The 25,132-nt window shown below is 46.6% G+C and overlaps 1 protein-coding gene across 2 annotated transcripts in view; it reads right to left on the bottom strand.

Moving 5' to 3' along the window:
- Window positions 1-10,470, bottom strand: part of Vangl1 (VANGL planar cell polarity protein 1) — a 47,896-nt gene extending 37,426 nt beyond the window's left edge. Inside the window, exons 1-2 of one of the 2 annotated variants that reach the window (XM_040752140.1) lie at window positions 10,315-10,470; window positions 2,372-2,559 (exon numbers count right to left, since the gene is read on the bottom strand). In XM_040752140.1, coding sequence (XP_040608074.1) covers window positions 2,372-2,442 — 71 coding nt within the window. In that variant the 5' untranslated portion in view covers window positions 2,443-2,559; window positions 10,315-10,470. Of the gene's footprint in view, window positions 1-2,371; window positions 2,560-9,509; window positions 10,185-10,314 lie in introns of those variants that run through there. The other variant, XM_040752141.1, reaches the window with a different exon arrangement.
- Window positions 10,471-25,132: the final 14,662 nt, after the last annotated feature.

Raw genomic sequence — 25,132 nt, 5'->3', positions numbered from 1 at the left:
TCTCACACCTGTAGAGGGCTCCTTCACTGTGGGACATTTCTCCTCACCCTGGCTGTGGATTACAGACTTTGCCCCACGGCCCCTATGACCTCCGAGGTCCCCCCTCACACAGTACAGAGGGGCGGGGCTTCAGAGATCCACTAAGTGTACTTACACAGCCCTGCAGCTCAAGTCCCTCACTGGGCTCCACTGAGCAATATTCCCTGATCAACCGTTGGGAAGTGGAGCTCCACTCAGCCCTCCCAGTAGGCCTTCCACAACCTTCCTTGATCAATTGATTAAAAGCCTCAGCTCCAGCTCATACTTGCCAAGTACTTTCCACAAGGGATCAAGGAAGAACTAAGCGTTCTGCATGTCATCTTAATTGGAAGTTATAGTCTCTTAGAGTTCCCATAACAGCACTAGAGAATCCATTTCTGGGACCCCAGGAGGCCCAGGGAAGCAGCAGCAAGGGGCCTTGAAGTGTGGCCATGCAGACAAAAGAAGCCAGGGCTGGCTCCCTTCAGAATTTCACAAACCATCCTCTCCTGCTCACCCCCAAACTCCAAAGAAACCCCGAATTCCTACTTACATCATATGGACAAGGAAGCCTGACACCCCAAGAACTCAGCTGCTTTTTCCAGTTAGGTCCAAAAAGCAGATATTTGAAAACAGCTGTTTCTGGAATTTTATAACAAATCTGTTAAATTCGCCCAACTGATCGGAATCTGTGATTATTTCTAAAAACAAGTGTGTCGGGGGAACTTCTGACTTTCTCAGGATCTGGGCTGTAGAATGTCACCTCCAAAGCACCCACATTGAGTGTTTTCTGTCCTCATTGGAAAAGAGAGCTAGGCTCCAGCACATGGAGCTACACAAACAATACAGGCATGTTTAGAAAATAGAGTGATTTTTTTAAAAAGAACCACCCAGAAGCCTGTTTCCTTAAAAAAAATGTAGTCTCGTGAGCATTATCTTTGAAAAGCTTTCCTTTAGACTTTTATTCTATTATTTTTATTTATTTTTTAAAGACAGGGTCTCACTATGTAGCCCTGCCTGGCCCGGAACTTGCTACTTGTTATGTAGACCAGGCTAGCCTCCAACTCACAGAGATCTGCTTGCCTCTGCCCACTAAGTGCTAGGATTAAAGGCCCCTGCTCCCTTACCTGGCCTCCATTCACTTTTTAAAAAATTACAAAATACAAATTTGTACAGAAAAATAAAGTTTAAGCGGATAGATAATTCCTCACCTACCAGTCACCACTGCCAAGAGCCCCTTCCCTGAAGATGCCCCTCCTGGCAGCTTGGAAGACACTTTCAGGTTTCTTTCCAGGTGCGGCCATCCACACAGGACCAACCCATGAAACATACATCCTAATCTGAAATCTCACTCTGGGCACAGTTACTTGGACAGTAACCATTCCATAAGCACACAGCTGTGGCCGCACGTGGGCCTCTGCACTAGGGTCAGATGTCACCTTGAACACGGGTGCTGAGACACCAAGGCTGTAACCAGCATTAACACAGCTACAATTGAGAGGCCTCCTACCATGGGCTGAGCTAGTCATTTTCCAAACGTCTCCAGACATATTCCACACGTCATTCAGCTCTCTAGGAGGAGATCCCTACACCCATTTCACAGAGGAGACACCTCACCTGCCGCATTCTTAACCTGTACGATACAAAACCATCCATTTCATCATTTATCTGTCCGTTCATCCATTTATCCCTCCACTCAGCAAGTACTCTGCAGGTCAGCATGCACATGGCCCTCTGAACACCAGGGCAGGCCTTTTTCAATCAACAATGCGGGAGAGTTTGGCCCCACCACTCAGGACAGTGTTTTCAAACCCTGAGCTCACTTGGAAGACCAGTCAAAGAGAAATCAGATGCCGGGCCAATCGCACCCATGTGTGGGTGTGTGAGTGTGTGGGGGTTGGGGTGTGGGGGTGGACTGCACCCCTCCCCCCATGCCCCAGATAGCCTCAGGGCAGATGCTTAATGGCCTGTGAGTCAGCACATCTGGGTGAAGCAACAAATTAACACCTGCTTTTTAACTTTCAATTTACAGAATTGGTAAAGAGCAGGGAGAACTTCACATCGATGAGAAGCACTTAGAAATGAGAAACATTTCCAACTGCTGGGAAAACTTTAATTTAAAACCAATTGTGAGAAATTAAGGTCATCAACTCTAATGGCGGCTATAAAATGTAAATTGGCAGTGTAGTGACTCCCCGAGCATGTCAACCGCTCTTACAGATTGGCTTCTCACGCACCAGTGGCCTGATCCCCCAGCATCCTCGGCCCTTCAGGCAGTCTGTTGAAAACCTAGTTCTCTGACAGAAAGCCCTACCCACCTGCGGGCGTTCCCACAGATTCACTGCTTACATACCCTTGCCTGTGAGATTTTTTTGAATGGCTTGAGTAGTAGGAGTATCCAGAATATGTGGATTCGGTATCCATAGCAATGGCGAACTTCCTCTGGTGATGATGCAGCAGGCACTGTTTTCCCACGGGCAGTCTCACCTACTAGCTCCTAAAGCCTTGTGGGACTCAGGGATGCTAGCCTTCAACAGGACTCTGGGAAGGGGAGAAAAAGGAGACATTAATTCTCAACGTCAAGGGCCAAAACATAAACCAACAACAGCCAGCTCTCCTCTGAGGTCCCTGTTATGGAACATGGGGTAAGTATAAAACTCAAACCTCCAAATGCAATGCATCACTCACCAAGGAACAATCCTCACAGATGTCTGAGAGGCAAGAGGAGTGCAGAGCATACTGGACCTCATCACAACAGAAGGAAGAAGGTTTGGGGAAAATCTGGGTGTTGAGACACGTATTTCTCATGGCTTTGGCTGCAGGAACTGCTTCTCACACCAGCCCCCAGAGACAAATGTCTACCCCACCCCCAACTGTCAGTTATAAAAGCAACACCCAGGGAAATCACTTACTCAGCACTTTGGCCATCATTTCCAAAAGTCAATTCAAGGTTTTTCTTAGTCTCTTTGAGAATCCCAACTCCTAGAAATTTATCTTAGTAATTAAAAATCAACAACCACCATGATTGCCCTGCTGCCTATGATAATAAAAAGCTAGAAGCAATGCAAATAGGGATATGAGCCAGTCAGTCAAAGAGAATATCATGTATCTGCATAAAATGGCAATTATGCAGAATGGGATTGCAGGTAGCCAATGATTCTACACAGCCATTACACGATAAAATAACTAATGGAAGGGCAGGGACTGCTACAAGGGGACATCAGAAAAGGTGATTTATTAGTTGCAAGGTCCTAGGTCCTTTCCCACTTCCCTCAAATATTGCTCTGCAATAAAAATAAATTGGAAACACTTCCAAGCACATTCCTGAGTCTCCACATGCTCAGCCTTCACTTCTAGAAAGTTGAATCTGAAATTCTGCTTCTTACCGCACCCCCTCCCTGGTCTAGGCTCACTCAGTAGGGTTTCCCACCCAGCAGGGTCCTGGAGGTTAAAACTGCAAACACAGTCAGTGAGATAAGAATGAAGAAAACAAAAGAGTTGCAAAGGCCCTATCCTGCCCCAAAGCAGGAGCAGGTTCAAGCTCCCAGACCCCAGCAACAGCTAAGACTGGGGAAAATTTCAAACTGGGAGCATTAACTGGGCCTGGAAGTCACATCTGCACACAGTTATACTGGCCCAGAGCCTAGAAGTGGCATTCTGTTACTTCCAGGATGGAAGGAAAAGTTCTTTCTAAAGAGACCCTGTGCCTAGGGGTTACCTGCCTTGTCCTAGAAGTCTCAACTAGCAATTTCACTAGGAATTGATCGCAGAGTACTAATTCTTCAAGAAAAAAATATTTCCGCGCTGTCTAATGTGATTAAAAGCTAAAAATGATGAAAACGTCGCCCCAAACCAAGGGATAGGTAGGGAACAAATACACAGCACATGTCTGTAGGAAACAGTGAGCATGGAGCCAAATCCCAAGGTCACTCCTTGCCCCCCTTTTCCATGCCTGGCTCACGGCACTGACTCATCCATTCTCTTATCCATGTCACGCCCATGTTAATAAGCAGGCAGGAGACCCTGCTCAGGAGTGGACAACAGAGAACCTACTGCTTTCCCTGGCCCTGCTGGTGGCTGGTTTCCAATTGGGGAGGCATGGAGTCCAGCCCATGCTTAGCCACCTGCAATCAGACCCTTCCTTGCCTTCTTGAATCTCAGTCTGCTCACTTGTCAATCAGGGATCAGTGAACCAGTCACCATCTCCCAGAGCGAAGCTATAAACAGACATAGACTTGACTGGCGTCCTAGCTGCAGGACCTCAGTCAAATGACGAAACCTCTTTGAAGTCCCATCTATAAATTGTGAGCATCAGGAGTGCTTTGATGACTATATGAGCTGACAGTGGTGACAGTACCCAGCATGGGCACCAGATGCGCTGGCTAAGTAAGAGTGGGTGGCCCCAAGTGCTCCCTTCAGTGGTTTCTAAACGCCACGATCTCCTTGTCTTTCATGGCCAGCACCTCCCTCTAGGCTATCCCACCCAAGGCTCACCCACTGTGGGCAGAAAGGAGCTGCCCCTCTGGCTGCCTGCTCTCTCGCCAGTTGTGTACTGGATGAACAAGGCAGTTTAGCCCTGGAGCTGTGGGTTTCTTACCTAGTAAAAGGAAGTCAAGCAGCCTGCTTGGGAGAAAGGGAGTGATTGTAAAGACTAAACATGAAGCCAATCAGGCATCTCTCAAAACATTAGCTTGGCTCCTGGGCTGAACTGGCCCATCTTTTCTCCCCCTGCTGTCTCCCAGGGTTTTCACCAGACAGCCAATGAGCTTTCAGCACTCTGCAGTCTCCTTTCTGCTCTATGTTCCTTTCTCACTGGCCAGCTGGCTGACAGGCAAGCAACCTCGGGAGGTAGAGAAGGGAACTTAGCATGAAACAATCCTCTTCCCTTGATAGCTGCTGGCCCAGCTCTCTGTTGTCCTGCAGATTCCAAGGTTTGGCATCTTCATCAGAAAACCGCTCATTCTTCTCTAGGTTAATAATTAACTCCCTTCGTCCTAACACTTGTTCTTCTGCCTGCAGCCTGTAACTCCTGGCTCTCCGTTCTACTCTAACTTCCAATTTCTCACCAGCTATCAAGGGGCACAGCAGAGGAAGGTTTGGCCCCAAAGCAGCACACAGCAACCTTTTCTGTTTGCACTGCCTTGCTGTTACACCTCAGGGCATGTGCTTCTCTGTCCCACACCCTAGTCCCCAGTAAAATGACATCACTAATAGTCCCTTCCCAGGGTTATTAGGAGGATTAATCAAGACTCCCGAGGTATAATCTTTATCACACAGAACCCAAGTTTCCTTCCCTACTCACTCTGCTGAAGGTCATCATTCTTTGTCCTCGTTAAAATGTGGACCATCCATTAAGGCAACTCCAGACACGTCCCTCAAAGGAACTCACAGCTCCCAACAGCCCTCTGAGAAAAGCCTTTTCCTAACTCTACCAACTACTCTTGCCCAGGTTCTCTCCAAAGAAGGGAATCTTGTATAAGACCCCCCCCCCCCCCCGCGCCACTGCCATAGCCACTAAATCCTCTATTCTCCCTCCACAGAAGAAACTCTAAGTTAGCCAGAGACTGCCTTGTGCCAAATGCAAAGGCCGTATCCTTGCCCTCTTTCTCCAGGCCCATCCTACCCCGTTGATTTACCTTCCTCCTTTATGAGTAGCCAGCAGACCCAGACCCTGCTCAGCAATGCTAGAGAGATGGCTTCAACAGGGGCACACTACCCGCCCTCATTGAGCCTCTAGCTTGATGGCCCTTGCGCTGCTCCTTCTCCTCTAACACTCCTTCCTCCATCCACCCCCTATCAAGCTTCCCCCTTAACACTCAAAGCTCACCCCGCTATTCTTCTCCATCTCCGAGGATCAACTCCTTGGAGTCAGAAGCAATGGTCCCCTCCCCCAAATGAACGCTTGCAGAAAAATAAACCAAATGCTCCTTCCCCGCCCATTCAGCTCTTGCACACAGCTGTGGTCTTCTGTCCTGGCTTAGGCTTTCCAACATCCTCTGCCATGCCAGCCAGTGGACAGACCCACCCTATGCTGTCTGCAGCACTCTCTCCCGTTCATCCACGCATCCCACCACCGCCAAGCCCCGCTTGCCCTCAGGTCCTCCCCATCCTCTCCCAGCTCCCAGCAGCAGAGAGCTAACACAGAGAACTTCAGGTTTCCTCACCTGACCCAGCCCACACTGAGCCGGGCCCCTCCTAAGTCACTCTGCTTTCACCATGGTTTACCAACTCGTGCCTCACCTAAGATCTGAGTGAGCAGTCAGGAAGTAAGCTAATAAAAGGCAGAGTGAACTCCTTCCAGAAAAGGGCTTGACCTCAGGCAGGGGCTCCCAATTGAGTTAATAAAGACACACATCCTGATGCTTATCTCTGTGAGGATGTACATACAAGGAATTAACAAAATGAATGGCAAGGCCAGAGGGACACCTTTATCAGCAAAGACAATAAAGGAAAAGAAATCCGTTTCCCTGGGTAGCAAGCTAACGAGTGGTTGTTGCTATGGCCAGAATGGGATAGAGGCAGTTAGGGGTGTACAGAGGAAATCCTTGAACCTGCAACTGTCTATCATACTGGCCCCTGACAGGACCAGTATTGTGTTTGGTCCAGGCAGGGTAGCAGCCAGGCTGACCTCACCCTTGCTGCAAATCCTCCTGTGGTGTTCCCTGCACTTTAGAACGCAGAGTCTTCCATCTGGTCATCAATGGTCTTGCCCAGCTGTTCCAATTCCTCTGGGGCCCGTTCTCCCCAGTCTCGGGACCTTAGCAGAGCCCAGTTTATCTACTAGAATTCAATCTCTTCGGATGCACCACTGTGGCTAATTCCTCTCAGTTTAAACACACTTCTTTGGTCACACCTGGCCAGCCTGCCACCTGCATTCTCCCCACAGTTCTTCCAAGTCATACATTCGCTCCTGGAGTGCAGGAACCCATGCCTTACCATCTCCCCAGCTGCTGGCAACAAGAGGCACCTAATTAAATATTTGCCAAAAATGAGTGAACGAAATTGTCCTGAGAGGTGCCTATCTCAGGACATGGAGGCACACCTTCACCATAGAATAATGCTTGCAGAGAGTAGATAAAATGGAGATTTTGGAACTATCCCTCAACCATCACCACTGTTTCAGCTACTATCCAAGAGGATCCTGCTCCAGTTTGGACTGGAGTACATACACCAAACCGCATGGAATGGAGAACATTGCCAAGACAGTATCTTACAGTGTGCAATGACCTTTCCCTACCACCCTGAACTAAAATAAGGTGAAAGTCAGTGACCTCAAGGAGAATCTCCCCTAAAGTCACATTTACTCCTATAAAATACATGACTCCTACTTGAAAGAAAGACAGTGCTCAGGGTAAAAAAATCATATAAGGCAAATAACAGGTTATGATAATGAGCATGGTAAATGTAAGCCAGCCTTTATGAAGAGGAAGTTATAAAAACATCAACAGCTCTACCCAGAGAGATTAATTAAAGGGGCTCTGTTTGGGAAGATAGAAAGCTGTTGCACAGACATCCAGAGGGTAGCCTATGTGGGTTCACTTGGAGGCTCTCGGGTTCAGAAGGATGGTGCAGAGGGGTGTGACAAAGCCTGTAAGACACTTTGCTGAACTTGCATCTGTAAATCATAAAACAATATCCAAGTCTATGACATGAGGTTCTGCACGGCTCAGGCACCTGTGACAAATCAATGAGCCTCTTCCAGGAACAGAACTCTTCAAATGTACGGCTATGAGCCACTGTTCACCAGAAAAGAAATGCTAGTCTCATGTTACCTGGCTGCCAGAATTCAATTCACGCCCCCAGACTAACTGCCATTGATTGAGTCATTAATTACCTCTGGAACATCCCTGATGGCTGGATACAGATTGCTGAAGAGCTGTGAATAGTTACTGTATCTATGATAGATATTTCTTTTCAAGCAAATGCTTGCCCCCTAGTAGATTTGGAAGCTTCAGAAACAGATCTGATGCACACCATATATTCCGTGGCGCCAGGTCCAGTGCTGTAAGTGGGACTGGGTTGGGGGTGGAGGATGGGTACAGACAGAACAGCAGAAGATGTAGGCAGCTTTTCTTCTGACTCTAAGAGGACCTACACAGCTATCAGAAACAGAGTCCAGCCATAGCCACTGAATCTTGTCCTCCTATGGAAAGCCTCAGAACAACCATGTCTGTGTACAGCAGGGACTCTGGGTACAGTCACTTCACTCCACAGAAATGATGGCAGTTCTACTCTGACATCAAGTGCTTCTCAATCTCTCTCTCAATCTCTCTCTCAATCTCTCTCTCTCTCTCAATCTCTCTCTCTCTCTCTCTCTCTCTCTCTCTCTCCCTCCCTCCCTCCCTCCCTCCCCCCTCTCTATCTCTCTCTTAGGGGCTTGAACTTCAGGAGACTGGTTTCAGAGAGCCAAGGAAAACTGAAAGCTATGTAGCAATTACCAGAATTGTTTGTTTACTTAGAGAAGACAACAATAGCAAATTGTTCCAAACCACATCTAACCTCACAAAGAATCCTGCAGTTCAACTGCTACTCATAGGCTCAGTAGAGGGAAGTTGGGAGGGGGGGATGGGGAAGGAAGGACAGGATGGGACTTTAAGAAGAATGAAAATTGATCTCAAGCAGCCTCCATCCAGGTGAGACCCTCTGATTATTAACCAGTGCGATAGGGTCTCATCCAACCCAACCTACAGCAGATGCAAAGCCTGGTGTGCCTTTAGGTAATAAATACACCAGGGGGATAAACAAGGGAGTACTTGCTACATTCAACACATTAATTCTTCAACAGAGGGTGTCATGGAATTGTTGCTCAGTAAGGAAACTTCAATTTCCTGTATGGTTCCTTCCTGTTGCTCAATAAATAAGACAATAAAAATGAGGCTTGGCAAGCAGTCTCAAAAATAAGACACTCTCACAATTCTCCCACTTTACTTACAAATTAAGTTGCCACAAAGTCACACAGTCAGCACTGCAACCCTGCAGATTTCACACTGGGTGTTTTGACTAATCATTCTGGGAGTCACCAACCTTTGGAAATGCTAAATGCTCCTGGATATTTCTTTGAAATGTAGAATAAAACAGTTTCCTCCCACACATCAAAGCCCCTACTATATCACACTGATTTAATTCAGTTCTAAAAACTCTAATTAGTGGTTACATAAAATGGCTAATTATGCCTCCCTGGGTTCAGGCAGTTTCTGCCATCTCACTTACAGAGCCTAGGAGCTGTGTAATCAACACACCCACTGGAAGGAGAAGGCTAATTAGCATTGTTGATTGGCGACACAACTTACAATATTTTTCAGCAAACCCTGTAAAATGTATAAATATGTCAGTGAAAACACGAGTCTTCACAGCTTACTAAAATTACCCTGTAACCCAAATGCATTCTGACCATAGTCTCAAAAGGGTTTTAACAAAACGCACGCGCCAACCACATAATCATCATGATAAATAGCCCTGGCAACTCCCCATGAGCTTCAGAAGGAGCTCACCTTCACTGTATGGGCATCATACCCGGTTAGGAGAAGTGAAAACTGAGACTGCCCGGCTCCAAGTCTTCCCTGCTCATCACCGAGCCTCCAGGTTGCGACTCCACCCCACTCCTGCTTCCATTTCTCTGGGCGCGTAATTTGAGGGCAGTTCACTGGTTGCGGGATGAAATGAGGTCCTACCGGTGCTGCCCGGGCACGGCGCGCTTCTCCGGGACAGGGACTCCTCCTCCGGCTGGGACTGGCTGCACGCCTCTGCTCCGCCCCGGCGCTTTTGAAAGTAAACTCCTACCTGCCTGTTGCGCTCCGCGATGCGCAGCGGGCCGCGCCCCCCCAGGCCTCCCAGGCTGCGGTTTTGTAAACGAAATGTGAAACACAAGCCAGCTCGGTCCCTGTGCCCGAAGACCGGTCAGATGACCCCGGGCCCTGGCGTGGACCCCGATCGCGTCCTGTCTTGCGCGGCTCATCTTGCCGCCCGCTGCCTCGGACACGCCGTCATTTCTTAACCATCGTCCCGGCACACTCACCCAGGGGCGCGCTCCAAAGGCCAGCCAAGGCAAAGGGGCGTCCAAGGTAGTTCAGGCAGCCTCAGGACTCGGAGCAGTGGAATGGGACGGAGAGAACCGGGGCAGGGATGGAAGGACCCGGGTGCCGGGAAGCGCAACCCAAAGGGGCCCGGGGGCTCCCAGCCCGAGGCCCCGAACCCCGATCGGAGTGCCGGGGAGCAAGGACAAGGGCAGTTGGGCCTGACCTCCCCCTTAGCTCAGTCCCCGGCCGCCGCGCCGCGCCCGCCTCTCCCTGGACTCACCCCGGCGACGGCCAGCCGCGCTCCACGCCCGCGCTGCAGCGCCCCAGCTCCGCGGCCTGCGCTGGGCTGCAGTGGAGGCACAGCCCCGCCGCGGTCGCCGCTCTCTGCTGCTTTCCGCTTCCTGTCCCGGCGCCGCCCCGCAGCCCCAGCCCAGCCCTGCTAGCCCGGCGCGGCGGCCAGCCAAGAGCTGCAAGCGCTGCGGGCCCCCACCACTGGGCCGGCCCACCTGCAACAGAGGGCGGGGCGGGTCTCCTAGGTCTGTCTCTCTCACTCACTCACTCACTCACTCACCCACCCACCCACCCACTCACTCACTCACTCACTCACTCACTCACTCACTCACTCACTCACGACCCAGAGGTTAATGTCTCCCCCACCAGCACCCCAACATACCTCCAAGGGTCTCTCTCTCTCTCTCTCTCTCTCTCTCTCTCTCTCTCTCTCTCTCTCTCTCTCTCTCTCTCTCTCTCTCTCTCTCTCTCTCTCTCTCTCTCTCTCTCTCTCTCTCTCTCTCTCTCTCTCTCTCTCTCTCTCTCTCTCTCTCTCTCTCTCTCTCTCTCTCTCTCTCTCTCTCTCTCTCTCTCTCTCTCTCTCTCTCTCTCTCTCTCTCTCTCTCTCTCTCTCTCTCTCTCTCTCTCTCTCTCTCTCTCTCTCTCTCTCTCTCTCTCTCTCTCTCTCTCTCTCTCTCTCATACACTTACAATTGAACAGAAAAGTCAAGCCCTCTGGTTTGCCAGCAGCAAGTCTTCAATCCACATACTCACTACTCACATGGCTCAAGAACCAATATCTACCCCTCCCCCAACTCATACATATTGCAGCTCACATAACACTCACACTTAAACTCCAATGTAGTCCAAGAGATGACCCAACCAATAACCACGAACGCCCACACCCTACCCATCTCCTACCAGAGCAGGCATGCCTCTGCTCTCCTGGTCTACTGGAAACTGCAGGAAGAGTGCATTTCTAAAGGCAGGGGGCCAAAAGTTCTGAGCTGATTAAGGCCACTGCCCTGCTGAGTCTCGTTTCCCTTGTCTGGACAGTGGTAAGGATGCTAATGTTGACCTTGAAGGGTTGTAGTGAGCATTCTACAAAGTGTTGAGCAGTTGGCGACTGTTTTTATGAATATTTGCACCCTTCTTTCTTAGTTTTAATGGAATCCGTACCCAGAATGACAGATCTACTGCTGTCATGACAAAATGCTTGCACGAGGGCATGCACAGCAGGAAGTGCTGACTTGGCAGTTTGTCTGCAGGAATGCTGGGAGTGATTTGGCTTGGGAAACTCAGGCTCTCTCTCAGCCTTCTTCAGGAACCTGTAGCCTCAAGAAGACTTTTCTCCTCACTGCCCACATTTTCCTATACCTTTATACCCCATTTCCCCTACTATACATGCCACTTCTTCCAAGTACACCCAGATGTTCAAGGTAGCTGACTGACTTTCCCCACTCCTGGCCTCCAGACTCCACAGCCCCCAACCACACTTGCCTGAACCCCAGACTCTAAATGACTCCAGAGAGTAGCTCTCGACCCCAGCAGCCTGATTCCAGGTAAAGCTGTCTGTCTGTCCAGCATGATAGCTGCTCAGGTAGGTAGAGAACTCCAGAAATTGAGTATCATTCATCTTAACATTTAGAACTGCCGAATTAAAGCAGGACAAGACATCCCAGTTCCCATGTAGTATGAAGAACCACAGTGAATGTTCATGGAATAGAATTTCAGTTCACTTTAGGTGATTGGGTTGAATAACCTTATGATAGGATGCTTTTTGAGTGTTGGGGGAAGGCGAGAAAATAAATGATTGTAAATAATTAATTCGCCTTGTGCAAGTTTCAGAGTTGAAAAGTTCAGGTCAAGATGCTCAGACACTGGATGGCAGTTCACAGTACCCAGTATTACACTGGAACAAGCCAGACACTCGTGGCAGAGCTGTTCAGTGCCACTGGCCTTTCATCTGAAGGTGACTCCTCCAGCTTTACCTTTATCAATAATGAAGGTGACACTGAGTACCATCTGCTGCTCTTTTGTTGTGCTAATCCGTTTATTCCAAACTGAACAGGGGAAGAGAGACACTAGGTGTTGGTTGTTCTCAGAACTTCAGCCTAACTCCAGCCCACACATGCAACACCTGCATGTCCCCCTTTCTTCTCTTCTTATTTTTGCCTTCCCAAGGCTTGAAGTGCTGTTACCTGCTGTGACCTGTCAACCAAAACCCAGCTGTAAAGTGACAAAACTTTTCCTAGCGAGATGCAATGCACATCTACTCAGCCCAGATAGGGAACCTTGACAGATCAAAGTACGCATACCATGAAGTCCAGCTTGGTGACCAGTGGGCTGTACTGGGGATGCTTACAGGAGTATGAACGGAGGTTACTTACAGAAGCAGAAATAATCGGAAGACGGCTGCATCACTGAAGCCCGCCTCAGCACGAGTGGCCGGTCACAGAGCTGGGAACTTGGATTACATGCACAGCCTGCAAACAGCTTACCAGGCTAGAGAGTGTCCTTTCCAGGTGCCTCAGACTAAACCCTGTCCAGGCAGCTCAGCTGGCTTCTGCTTCTTTCGGGCAACCGGTCTGGTCTTATACTCTTTGCAGCTTGGCATTCTTCCTCTGAGGAGGACTCTCAACATTATTGCTTACTCTGGCAGGGATGGACCTAGTGAATCTGGTCAATTTCAGGGACTTCCTGAAACTATTTTCAATTATGTACCTTACTGCTTAAGGGGATTTCCTAAAGGATGGGAAGTTTTAATTCCAGAGGAAACTTACGTAAGACCAACTCAAATCCCTGGCTACAGAAAGCCTTCTCTAGTTCTAACCAAAATGTAGTCTCTTCCACGTTACCAAGCACTTGAGCTTCTTTTATTTGTTGGTTTTTTGGAGAGAGACAGGGTCAACCCAGGCTGCCCTTAAACTCCTGATCTTGTTTTCTTCTCCTCCTGGGCTCTGGGATTACAGGTGTGTGTGCCACCACATCTGGCCATTCCCCACCCTGTCACAGACCTTCCCACACAGTGCTTGTTTAGTTTTATTATTACTTTTGAAATTCATTTTAATTACAGGCATGCACACACGTGTGTGTGACAGCTGGGGTGGGGAGAGCGCCCACCTGTGAATGCAGGTGACAGAGGGATCCAGAAGAGAGTGTTAGATGCCTTGGGGCTGGAGTTACAGGTGGTGGTGAGCCACCCTACATGGGTGCTGGGAAACTGACTCTGGTCCCCTGTGAGAGCAGTATGAACGTGTTCTTAACCAGGCAGCCATCTCTACAGCCCAAATTCTTACTTTCTTGTAAATAGCAGAGTGTGACTATGGTTACTTCTTACTCTTGAGACGTTAATAGGGTAAGCAGGGAACAATCGATTGAAAAGCCATGACATCCATACCGAAGTTAGTTAACAGCAGCAGGTGGTGATGACTGCATGCTAAATGTGCTGGAGGGATGATGCTTTTACAGATGCCAACCATCTCACCTCCAGAACTTGGAAGCTAATAAGCAAAACAGAACAAAAAACAGGAGCTAAGTGAGGAACATCTCTGATAGAAAACCTCACGAGCATCCCAGCTTGTGTGTGCTGTAAATCAAAGCCCTTTGCAAGAGCAAATGCTAACCTCTGGGCCGTCTCTCCAGCCCCGTAAATCCCAGTTGAAAAGAGGACATACTTACACATAGGAGACTCTTACCCACTCTTAGAGACCTGAAAGAGACCCTGGGAGTGCGAACGGGCTCATCCTGAGGACTGTGGAGCCCCAAAGCACACTTTCCTAGACATTTCTTCTGACACAAGATCACACCGCAGAACTATAGCTAGCACACAGAGGAAAGACAGGGGACCTGCAAAGTAAAGGATAGAGAGATTAACACCCATACATATTTAAACTGGTAAACCAAGCTGGTCATCTAAAGAGCCATCTAATGTAAAAATGTGAGATCTGCATATGTTTAACATTTTTTTTGTTGTTGATCATGCTGGTGGTGAGCCTGGGTGGCCTAAGGTCCCCAGGGTCAGTTTGTCCTCACCTTGAGAAACAAAATAGTCACAGGTGGTGACTGGAAAAAGGAAAGCCTCTCACAAGTGCAGAGTAAAGAGCCAGCGCTGTCTGTCTGACTGGGCATGGGTGTGGAGGGCAGCACCTGGAATACAGTCAAGGCAGGGAGTAGACAGGGCGAAGCTAAGGAATTAAGCAGACATAAGGAATTCAAAAGCCAGTGGGAGGATCAGAAAGCAGGGAACGTTGCCTGCAACACTAGAGTTTGAGCATTTAAAAGCAAGCTAGCTATATGATAAAACCTTCATTAATCCAAGAATAAATGCAAGCTTCTGAATTACAATGACTCTACTTGGGAGTCTTCAATCTTGGGAGATGACTCAGACAGTAAAGTACTTGCCCTGCAAGCATGAAGACCTGAGTTCAGGTCCCTGATGCCCATGTAAAAAGCAGTGGCCTATGCCTGTAATCTTAGAGTTGGGGCGGGGAAAGAGACAGGAGGATCCCTGGAGATCTGGGCTGTTAGTCTCCAGTAGATGAACTCTAGGTTTAGTGGGAGACCTTGTCTCCAAAAATAAAGTTGAAAGCCATGGAGGAAGATACCAGATATCTGCCACTGGTTTCCACACACACACATGTGTACAGATATAGGTATGTAGAAAACACACACACACACACACATACACACACCACACCACACACACACATTTCAACTTCACAGTGCTTCACAAAAGCAACACCTGTCCAAAAGAAATCCAACTTTGAATTCTGAGTATCAGGTTTTATTACTAGCAATATGCAGCCACAAGGAGCGACTGATCTAGGTCAACCATGTGACCGGAGGGGTTAAAAACACAAATGTGGCATATTGCTTTCTCAAAGTATGTGTCCAGTAAGTTACACAAGACAGTCAACACTGAATTGTAAAACAGGTCTTATAGTTGATGCTTTTCTCCTTCAACAGCAAAGGGATATAGATATAGATTTAAGGTAAGCCAGGCCTAGCTATGATGTCTCATAGGCTAGGTATGTTAAATGCTTTTAGGATATTTTCAACTTAATAGGTTTATTGGGACCTCAACCTCATGGTAAACAGAGAAGTGTGCATTCTTAGTGCATGTTACTAGGAATCTAAGTCTAGGTAGTGTCACATCAATCAGTATTCAATAATTTATCCCACAAATATTTATTAAGCATTAACCATGATCAAGTCACTATTTTAGGCTCTGAAGACACAGTAAGACTGACAAAAGCGGGGCTGGAGAGATGACTCAGAGGTTAAGAGCACTGCTGCTCTTCCAGAGGTCTTGAGTTCAATTCCCAGCAACCACATGGTGGCTCACAACCATCTGTAATGAGTCTGGTGCCCTCTTCTGGTATGCAGGCATACATGGAGGCAGACTGTTTGTATGTTGGGTGAAGAATAAGTAAATCTTAAAAAAAAAAAAGACAGACAAAAGCTTATGCATGGATGGAGTTTATATCCTATTGGGGAAAGAGGGACAGACAAGCAACACAAACATGTTCTCCTTAGCAACGTAAGCGTTAGGTGGAGAGCCATGCAGACAGACAGAAGATAGGAGATGGGGCGTGTGCAGGACATGCCCCTGGAGGAGCTCAGGCACAGCTGGGAAAGGGTCCTGTAAACTAAGACAGTGGAATACCACAGTGCTGTGACTGCGGCTGGGGGCAGGATGTGAATGCCATGGGAGCCCAGAGATTGAGGGACATAACAAGGAAGGGAGCACTAGGCAAGGGCAGAGACATGACCTGGCATGTCCATGAAGGTGCCTCTCACTGCCATCTGCAGTGCAAGCTGCTGGCCAGCAGGGGCAGTGGGGCTCACTAAGGAGGCTATTGCAGATCTTGACTGAGTGTGGAGGGTGACTTGGTGGGAGGAACATGTGGAGCAGAGACAATGACTTGTCAGAAAATAAGGAGCTCACGGTGACAAATGGACCCGAGACAATGGAGCCACCACAGGCAGATTAGGAGAGAAAAGGTAAATTCAGATCCAGGCATGCAAAGTAACATACCTAAACATAATAAAAGCTATATACAGCAAACCAACAGCCAACAGCAAACTAAATGGACAGAAACTCAACATGATTCTGCTAAAATCAGGAACAAGACAATACCTTTTCATTATTGTACTTGAAGTTCTAGCTAGAGCAATACGACAGCTAAAGGAGATCAAGGGGATACAAATTGGAAAGGAAGAGGTCAAATTTTTCTATTTGCAGATGATATGATAGTTTACATAAGTGATCCAAAAAATTCTACCAGGGAACTCCTACAGCTGATAAATACTTTCAGCAAAGTGGCAGGATACAAAATCAGCTCAAGAAAATCAGTAGCCCTACTATATACAGACGATAAAAGGGCTGAGAAAGAAATCAGAGGAACATCACCCTTTACAATTGCCACAAACAATATAAAATACCTTGGGGTAAGACTAACTAAACAAGTGAAAGACCTGTATCGCAAGAACTTTGAGTCTATAAAGAAAGAAACTAAAGAAGCCCTCAGAAAATGGAAAGATCTCCCATGCTCTTGGATAGGTAGGATCAATGTAGTAAAAATGGCAATCCTGCCAAAAGCAATCTACAGATTCAATGCAATTCCCATTAACGTACCAGCTAGTTTTATAGCAACTTGACATAAGCTAGAGTCATTTTGGAAGAGGGAACCTCAGTTGAAAACAACGCCCCACCAGATTAGCCTGTGGAGAAGCCTACAGTGCATCTTCTTGATTGGTAATTGATGCTGCAGGGCCCCTCCCTCTGTGGGCCATGCCACCCATGGGCTGGCGGTCCTGTGCGCTGTAAGAATGCAGTCTGAGAAAGCCCAAAAGTGAGCAATGTTCCTCCAGGGTCTCCGCTTCAGTTTCTTCCTACAGGTTCCTGTCTTGCGTTCCTGCCCTTAGTTTCTTTGACGATGGACTGTGATATGGGAGTGTAATATAAATAAACCCTTTCCTCCCCAAGTTGCTTATGATCATGGTCTTTATCACCCTATGGTAACTGTTCAGTTGGAATCTCCAGCTCACTCCTGCATGGTCTGAGAAGCCCATCTCTCTCTCTCCATACCCTGCCCTCTCAGAGAATCTCCCACAAAGAAAAGGCACCAAGAAATCCAATTCTGCATTCTTGGCTGCTGTGGAAGCTCCTCCCCTGAACTTGCCGTAGCCTAAGTCTCTGCCTGCAGTGCTCAGTTTTCGCCCATCCTTGAGCACAAACCCAGCTTGTGGCAGACAACCCTTACCTACAGGCAGTATAACCTTCCTGCTTTAGTTCAGACACGTGACTTCTCCACCCTGGATCTCTGGAACTGGAGGTCTGGCTGAGTCACCCCCACATGGAGGTTACAGGTTAGAGACAGATAGCCAAACTCTCAGGAGCTTACACTGGGCCTCACATCCGAGCCTTTCTTAGGCCCAACAGGTTGAAGGAGGGACAAATGCTCTACCATTGAGCTACATCTCTGCCCTGTGGCTTTACTCACTTCTCTCATTGCTGTGGAAAAATACACGATAAGAACAACTAAGGCAGAAGGAGTTTCTCTTGTTTCATAGGTTGAAGATGCATTCCATCACGGAAGTCATGGCGGCAGGAGTTTGAGGCAGTTTGTCACATTTCAGCCAAAGCCAGGAAGTGCAGAGAGATGAACACCCATGTCCTCTGATCTTTGTATCAGTCTAGGACTCCACCCCACCAATGGTGCCACCCCATTAGGAGCGCATCTGCCCTTTTCAGGTAAACCTTTCTGCATCACTCTTAGACACATCCAGAGGTGTGTTTCCACGGTTACCCTGAATCTCATCAAGCTGACAATGTGTGGACAAGTATATACTTCATGAGAAGTCACAGGGCCCATGGGCGCCTAAACAGTCAAGGTCAATGGACCAAATAAATATATTGCCTTCCCAGAAAGGCCAGCCCTTTGGATGCCTCCATGATTCTCTGCAAGTCCAGGCAGGTAGGCGATAGGCTCTCGGATCCAGGGAGGAAATGTGATGCCAGGTGTGTAGATATGTGATCTCAGAAGCAGGATCCTTCCAAGCCCATAGGCAAACCTCGACCTTGTTTGTTATCAGGGAGAAGAATATGAATCAAGCCTACAGCAGAGGGCCCAAGAAAGACACCAGCCTGTGCACATGACTTCGGGAATGTTGGGTGTTCCCAAAAAAAACGATCCCATTGCTTCCGCAGTACAGAAGGTTATGCTCACAGGCCAACCATGGGCAGAGTTGAGCGAGGCTCCTGATCCTTTGTGGGATGCTGAACTTTCTTCTTTTATGCTAATTTTTAATCTGTGATAGCATCAGTGGCCCATTAACTATGTATGAGAAAAAACTTGAATAACACACCACATATGGTGTTAAGCTAATTATTTGGATTAACATCAGGTGGCATTATTTTCCAAGGGTAAGGCCAGCTTCTGGAACTATTAGGCCAGCTCAGACTCCTGCTGTGTAAAGCTCCAGGCAGGGAAGAAAGGCCTTGGCTTCCTGGCCCCCAGCAGACCCATTCTCTCCCCTGAGCCTGAGTCACAGATGGTGTGTGGGAGAAATGCAGGTGAGGTAGGCCAAATCTAGACACAGTAGGACACACAAACATCTGGGCAATCAGGGATGGTATTAGTCATATCTCTCTCTCTCTCTCTCTCTCTCTCTCTCTCTCTCTCTCTCTCTGGAGCTATCTTTATTTCATGGGTATTGGTGTTTTGTCTGAATGTATGTTTGTGTTCTACTTGCATGCCTGTTGACCATGGATGCCAGAGGAGGGCCTCAGAACCCCTGGAACTGGAGTTATGGAGCACTGCAATTGGTCGTACGGATGCTGGGAATCAAACTCAGGTCTTCTACAAGAGCAGCAAGTGCTTTTAACTGCTGAGCCACCTCCCCAGGCCCTAGTCACTCCTCTGTAATTTCTGGTGTCTTGACATCTCTGCCTCTCTGCCTCCTTTATCAGCCTCCTGTGTTGCTCATTCACTCTGGACCTCTGCGGTCTACTCTGAGCACCTCGGGGCCTGGTGCCAGACAGGAGAGATAGCCTTTATCCTGGAGTCTGCAGAAATTATTCAAACTAGCTGATCCTGTCCTGTCCCATCTGATCCTCCTCCTACAGGAACCACAACAAAGCCTCTTAGCCACAATTCCCAGGACACAGACATTAATAAACAACAGAAACTAAGAAATCAATTGGGCATGAGACAACAGGGGACAATGGTCTGGGAGAGACAGGAAGCAAACAAGCAATCCTTACAATTTCCCCAGTTTTCTGCCTAGAGAGTGCTCAGGCTGTGATACAGGAAAGAGTTAAGCTTCTGTGGCTCTCCCTACACCTAGGAGGCAGGGCCAGAACTCAAGGAGGACAAGGCGACTGGAATCTGAATAACAAAACTCCAGGTGACAGCCTGAAGAGAAGGAGAGTCTAGGAGTCTCCAAAGCTCCCTTGGGTATTCCACCCAACCCAATGTGTTCAGTGTAAGAGGAAAACATTCTCTGAATGACTGGGAGGGAGCAATGCCCAAAACTCACAGTAGCTTTGAGTAGATAGACTGAAAACCCTCAGCATCTGTAGGGTTTGGTAGGGTAAACAGAACAGAAAGTCTCATCTTGATGGTGGGACAAAAACAAGAAACAAACAAACAAAAAGCGACAACGATAAAAGCTCTGAATTAAATGCTTCTCTGCTTGTGCCAGACAAGGCTATCCAAGACTCAAATGTGAGCAGGGCGGTGGTGGCGCACGCCTTTAATCCCAGCACTCGGGAGACAGAGGCAGGCGGATCTCTGTGAGTTCGAGGCTGGGCTGGACCAACAGCCTCCAAAACAATACAGGCAAACCCTGTCTCGAAAAAAAAAAAAAAAGACTTGAATGTGTCACAATGTTCCCAGTACTTTTTATCATAGAACAAAGTATGTATGGAACATTGTATGATTTCTCAGCATCCAACAAAGCAAATGTACAATGGATGGAATCCTACGAGAAGTAACCCAACCTGTAAAGAAGAAGAGCTGAGGAGAAGGGAAAATGCATCCGTGGACGGACACAGATTATGGAATTGGCACAGACACTTGAAGAGGCCATTCAGGTGCATGAGTGTATGTTCCCAGGACTATAGGAGAGACTGGGCGTGGCGAGTAAAGCCGTGGGAGTGGTAAAGATGCAGAAGCCGAACTTCTAGAGATGAAGAAGAGGATGCTCTGTTTACTTTTCATTTTTTAACTTTTCTCCTTCGTGTTTGTTTCATTTGATAATTTCTGTGGCTTGGTCCGTAATCGCAAACCTTCTGCAGTGTTGAACCTTCTGATCTACGTGCTTATCCCATATAGCAAACATTTTCCTTCAGAAATCTTCATTTAAAAAAACAGATTTCTAAAAAGGATATCTGTCTGTCTGTGTCTATGTGAGTGTATGTCATATTTTCACAGGTACCACAGAAGTCACAAAAGGCCATCTTGTCCCCTGGAACTGGAGTTGTGGGAGGCTGTGAGCCACTGGATGTGCCAGAATAGAAGCCCATGTCCTCTGTGAGAGCACCAAACTCTGCTGAGCTGTGGCTCCGTTCCTAAAGAAACTACTGTTATGGCTTGGATACGAAATGTCTCCCAAGTGTTGAGCACTCCCTAGCTGTTAGCACTACTTTGAGAGGAGCTGGGGCCTGGCTGGCGGAAGTTGGTTTGAAGATTATGACATTTCCCAATCCCTTCCTTGTTCTCATCTTCCCCCCCCTTCCTCCGCTCACTCCTATCATCATCATATTCTGTAGCATTACAGGTCCAGAATCAACAGAGACAAGAGCTATGACTAAGGTCTCTGAAGTTCTAAGCAAAACTAAATCATTCTTTCTTTATGTTGTGTTTGCGTCACTGTTTTACAGTTACTTCTGTAACTTGCAATTCTATACAATGTGTCCATCTCTACCCAGTAAAGATATCTTGCCAAAGACCATGATGAAGAAACCCACAGAATCAGCTGGCCCAAGCTAGTGGGAGATCGCTGACTCAGGTCTGACAAATGGGGAACCTGCGTAAGACCAAACTAGACTCCCTTAATATAGGTGACAATGGTGTGACTGGGACAGTATATGAGGCCAATGGCAGTGGGTCCAGGATCTAACTCTAATGCACAAACTGACTTAGTGGAGCCCATTCTATATGGAGAGATACCGTGCCCAGCCTAGACACAGGGATGTGGGGGTAGAGAGAAGCCTTGGTCCTGCCTCAACTAGATGATGGGACAGACTTAGTGGACTTCCTAGGGGAGGCCCATGGAGCAGATTGGAGGAGTGGGATAGTGGAGGTTTTAGGAGGAAAGGAGGGAGGGGGAACTGGGATTGGAATGTAAAAAATTAATAAAAAAGTGAACAAAAAATCTTGCCAAATTTAAGGGGAGGGGCTGGGACTTAGTTGATATATGCTTGTCTAGCATTTGAGGAGCCCTGGAGTTGATGTCAAGCACTACGTAGAGCAGGGTGAGGTGGTACATGCCTGTGCTCTCATCTCCCAGAAGATGGAGCCAGGGGAACAGAATCAAAGTCATTTTTGGCTATGTAGCTGTGCAGTGAGTTTGAGGCCTGCCTGGGCTACATGAAACTCAGTTTCCAAAGAAACAAAAAACAAACAAAAAGCTAAGGTGTAATAAAAAAAGTCTTCAGACCTATAAAGTCTGAAAGAACTCATTTGACAAAAGCTTTTTTCAACGTCTGAGAAATTAGGCTCCTTAACCATTTCTCATGTAACATCTCATTTGCTCCCAATCCTATTGCGTCCACATGCTCATTTTAAACACTTGCATCCTTGAATTTTGTTTGGATCTCTTCTGCATCACCCATGTTTATCCTTAGAGTTTTGCAAGTGTGGATTGTGGTTAAAATACTCATTTTAATGTTCTTGTGAGCTAGATTTAGCATCCGTACCAATTCTATATCATTTTCAAACAATAAACCTATCCTTTTTACTTGGGTTCTCTTTTCCTACTTTTTGACTTGCTTGGTGGTTTAAAAAATATTCTTTAATGTTAAACTTAGAAGTTTATCTTGTGTGTTGGATATATTTTGTATTTCTATAAATATTGTTCAGCAACATTGCAGAGATGGCTCAGTGGTTAAGAGCAGTTGTTGCCCTTCCAGAGGTGATTCCTGGCCCACACAGTGGCTCACAACCATCCTTAACTTCAGCTCCAGATGATCTGATGCCCTTCACACCTCCATGGGCATCAGTCATACACAGGATTATATACACACACGCAGGCAGAACACCATACACATGAAGTAAAACAAAAAATAACTCAGTTTAGAATGCTACACAAAAATTTAAGTGTGTGTGTGTGTGTGTGTGTGTGTGTGTGTCTGTGTGTATGTGCAAGCTATTGTCTCTGACACCACTAAGATACTTGGAAACAAACTGATCCCTTAGGACTTGTTTTCAAGTGTGTGTATTAGTTACTTTTGTGTTACAGTAATACAATATCAGACAGAAATGATTTAAGGGAGAAGGGATTGTTTGGCCGTCTCAGAAGCTACAGTTCATGCTTTCTTGGTCCTATTCACTTGAGCAAAACGTGCTGGCAGTGGCTGGTGCGGCAGAGGATGGCTGTTCACATCAGAGCAGACAGGAAGCAGCAAGCATGGCAAGATGGAGGGCTCTGCTGCTCCTTCCCCAGGCACATTCCGAGTGACCTACTTCTGCCTGGCAGATCCCACCTCCTGAAAGTTCTACAACCTCAAAACAGTGCCACTGGCTGGGGAACAAGCATTCCAAACGCCTCTAGGGGCGTTTCAGATTCAATCCATATAATGAGGGGGAGGAAACAGAGCCATGGATTCCGCCTACACATGGCTGAGGAGATTTTCTGTCCTAGTTCTCCTGGTTCTTTGCACCATCTCTGCAGCTGACAGTCTCTCATGGCTTTCTCGAGCTTGCTATCTGAGGCAGTGAGCCTGGGAAATCCTAAATTTTATCATATTTTCTTCCTGTCTTTCAGGGAATACTGTCCTCAGTTGCCTACTATCTAATATCATGAAAGACATCATCTTGCATATTTTGTACAACTTGTTAGCTCAGGGAACAGGATAAATCTGCTCACTGTTAATTCATCTTAGTTAAAGCAGAAGTCCTACACCACTTATATTTAATTATTTTAAAATTAATTATATTATAAATTATATTTAATTTATTTTGTGGTTGACTTCATGTCTTCCACATTGCTGTTACTTTCTACTGGTTTTGTTCTTTTTCCTTCCTCCATTTGTATTATTTATTTGTGATTAATTTTACTTGTAATTGCTCTCTAATTATTCTTTGTAATTTTCTTCCATGGTTTCCCTTAAGTTGTCAATATACATGTACATCTTGTATGCGTATTGTACCAGTCATACATAGAAGTTTAAAATAACATGTACATTATCGTTTTTTTCTTCTGACATTTCAACTTAATTTTTTTTTACCGATTGTAAAATGTACAGACATTCTATTTGCCATCAGCTAATTAATTATCTCATGGTGCAATCCAGGATGAATAGAATGGTTCATTTAATATTACCTCGCTGTCTATTATGTGTATGTCCTTCTTTGGTTGCATTCAGATTCTAATTCAGTATCACTCTTTTTTACCCAAAGGAATTTAACTTTTGATATTCCTTATAAAGCAGTTGGGCCTCAAATTAATTTGCCCCAATTTTATTTCTCTCAAGCACTGATTACTTTGCCTCCATTTCTTAGATACATTTTTTCCTGAGTATAGAAATTTAGGGAGATGGTCTTTTCCACCCCCAATTGCCATTCTGTTCCCTCTGGCTTGTGTTGTGTCTGGTAAGATTGTTGGGTTGCTGATCTTTGTCCATTCACGTTTCTGTCTTCTCTGAGTAGCTCCAAAGATGCATTCTTTTACTTTGGTATTAGCCATTTGGCAATCATGTATATAGGTTTTTTTTTTTTAAGTATTTGTACTGTTTGGGCTTTCAATAACTCTTAAATCCATAGCTTCATGTCTTTCATCATTTAAAAATATATTGAAACATTTATTCCATTTTGACCTCTCTCTCTAGTCTATAGTTATATGCATCTTAGACCACTTGATATTGTCCCATAGCTTTGAATACTTTGATCTTACACTAATTTTTCTCTTTGCATTTTAGTTTGAATCCTGTCTGTTGACTCAAACTAACTGTGGTTGATATTTTTTTCCCAGCTGTGTTTTCTTTACTCAGAGCTCACCTGGAGAAAAAGTTCATATTTGGTATCATGGTTATAATATTGGTAAAATATTAGTATTTAATTTTTCCCATCTCCCTCCATCCCTCATGGCTTCATATTTTACTTCCAGGCTCTATCAGGTTATGTAGTTACAGTAAACTTACTCTCTGATAGTTCAAATATGTGAACAATGCATGAATTCTATAATAGGTTGTTTACCCTTACAAAAAATTTTTTGCTCATTTTTAAATCAGATACTACATAGAAGAATATCAGAGACTGGGATAAACAACATTTATACTTTATAAAGCTTCTTACGTCTGTGTGGAGTTTGTCCCCGACTCACCAGAGTGTGAGTATGGACAGGCAGAGCACCCACATAATAAAGTACTCACAGATAAATCCCAAGAACCGATAGAAACCTCAGATCCATGGCAAGGCAGCCCTTCAAGGCTCAGAAAATCTACTCAGGGCAGAGGGAGTCTCAGCTACTTGCACCCTGCTTTGCATCACGGCTGTGGAGCCCCCCAAGGACTCTGGGGTGGCCATCCCCCTGCATTCCACTGTGTTTTATAGTCTGGAATGTGGGTCAGAGCTTAGTGCTGTGGAGCATCCTATCCTG

The sequence above is a fragment of the Mesocricetus auratus genome, unplaced genomic scaffold (assembly GCF_017639785.1).
Source record: "Mesocricetus auratus isolate SY011 unplaced genomic scaffold, BCM_Maur_2.0 Super-Scaffold_100009, whole genome shotgun sequence".
Taxonomy (NCBI): domain Eukaryota; kingdom Metazoa; phylum Chordata; class Mammalia; order Rodentia; family Cricetidae; genus Mesocricetus; species Mesocricetus auratus.
The sequence above is the reverse complement of the archived record's forward strand: the minus strand, read 5'-3'. Positions and strand labels throughout refer to the sequence as shown.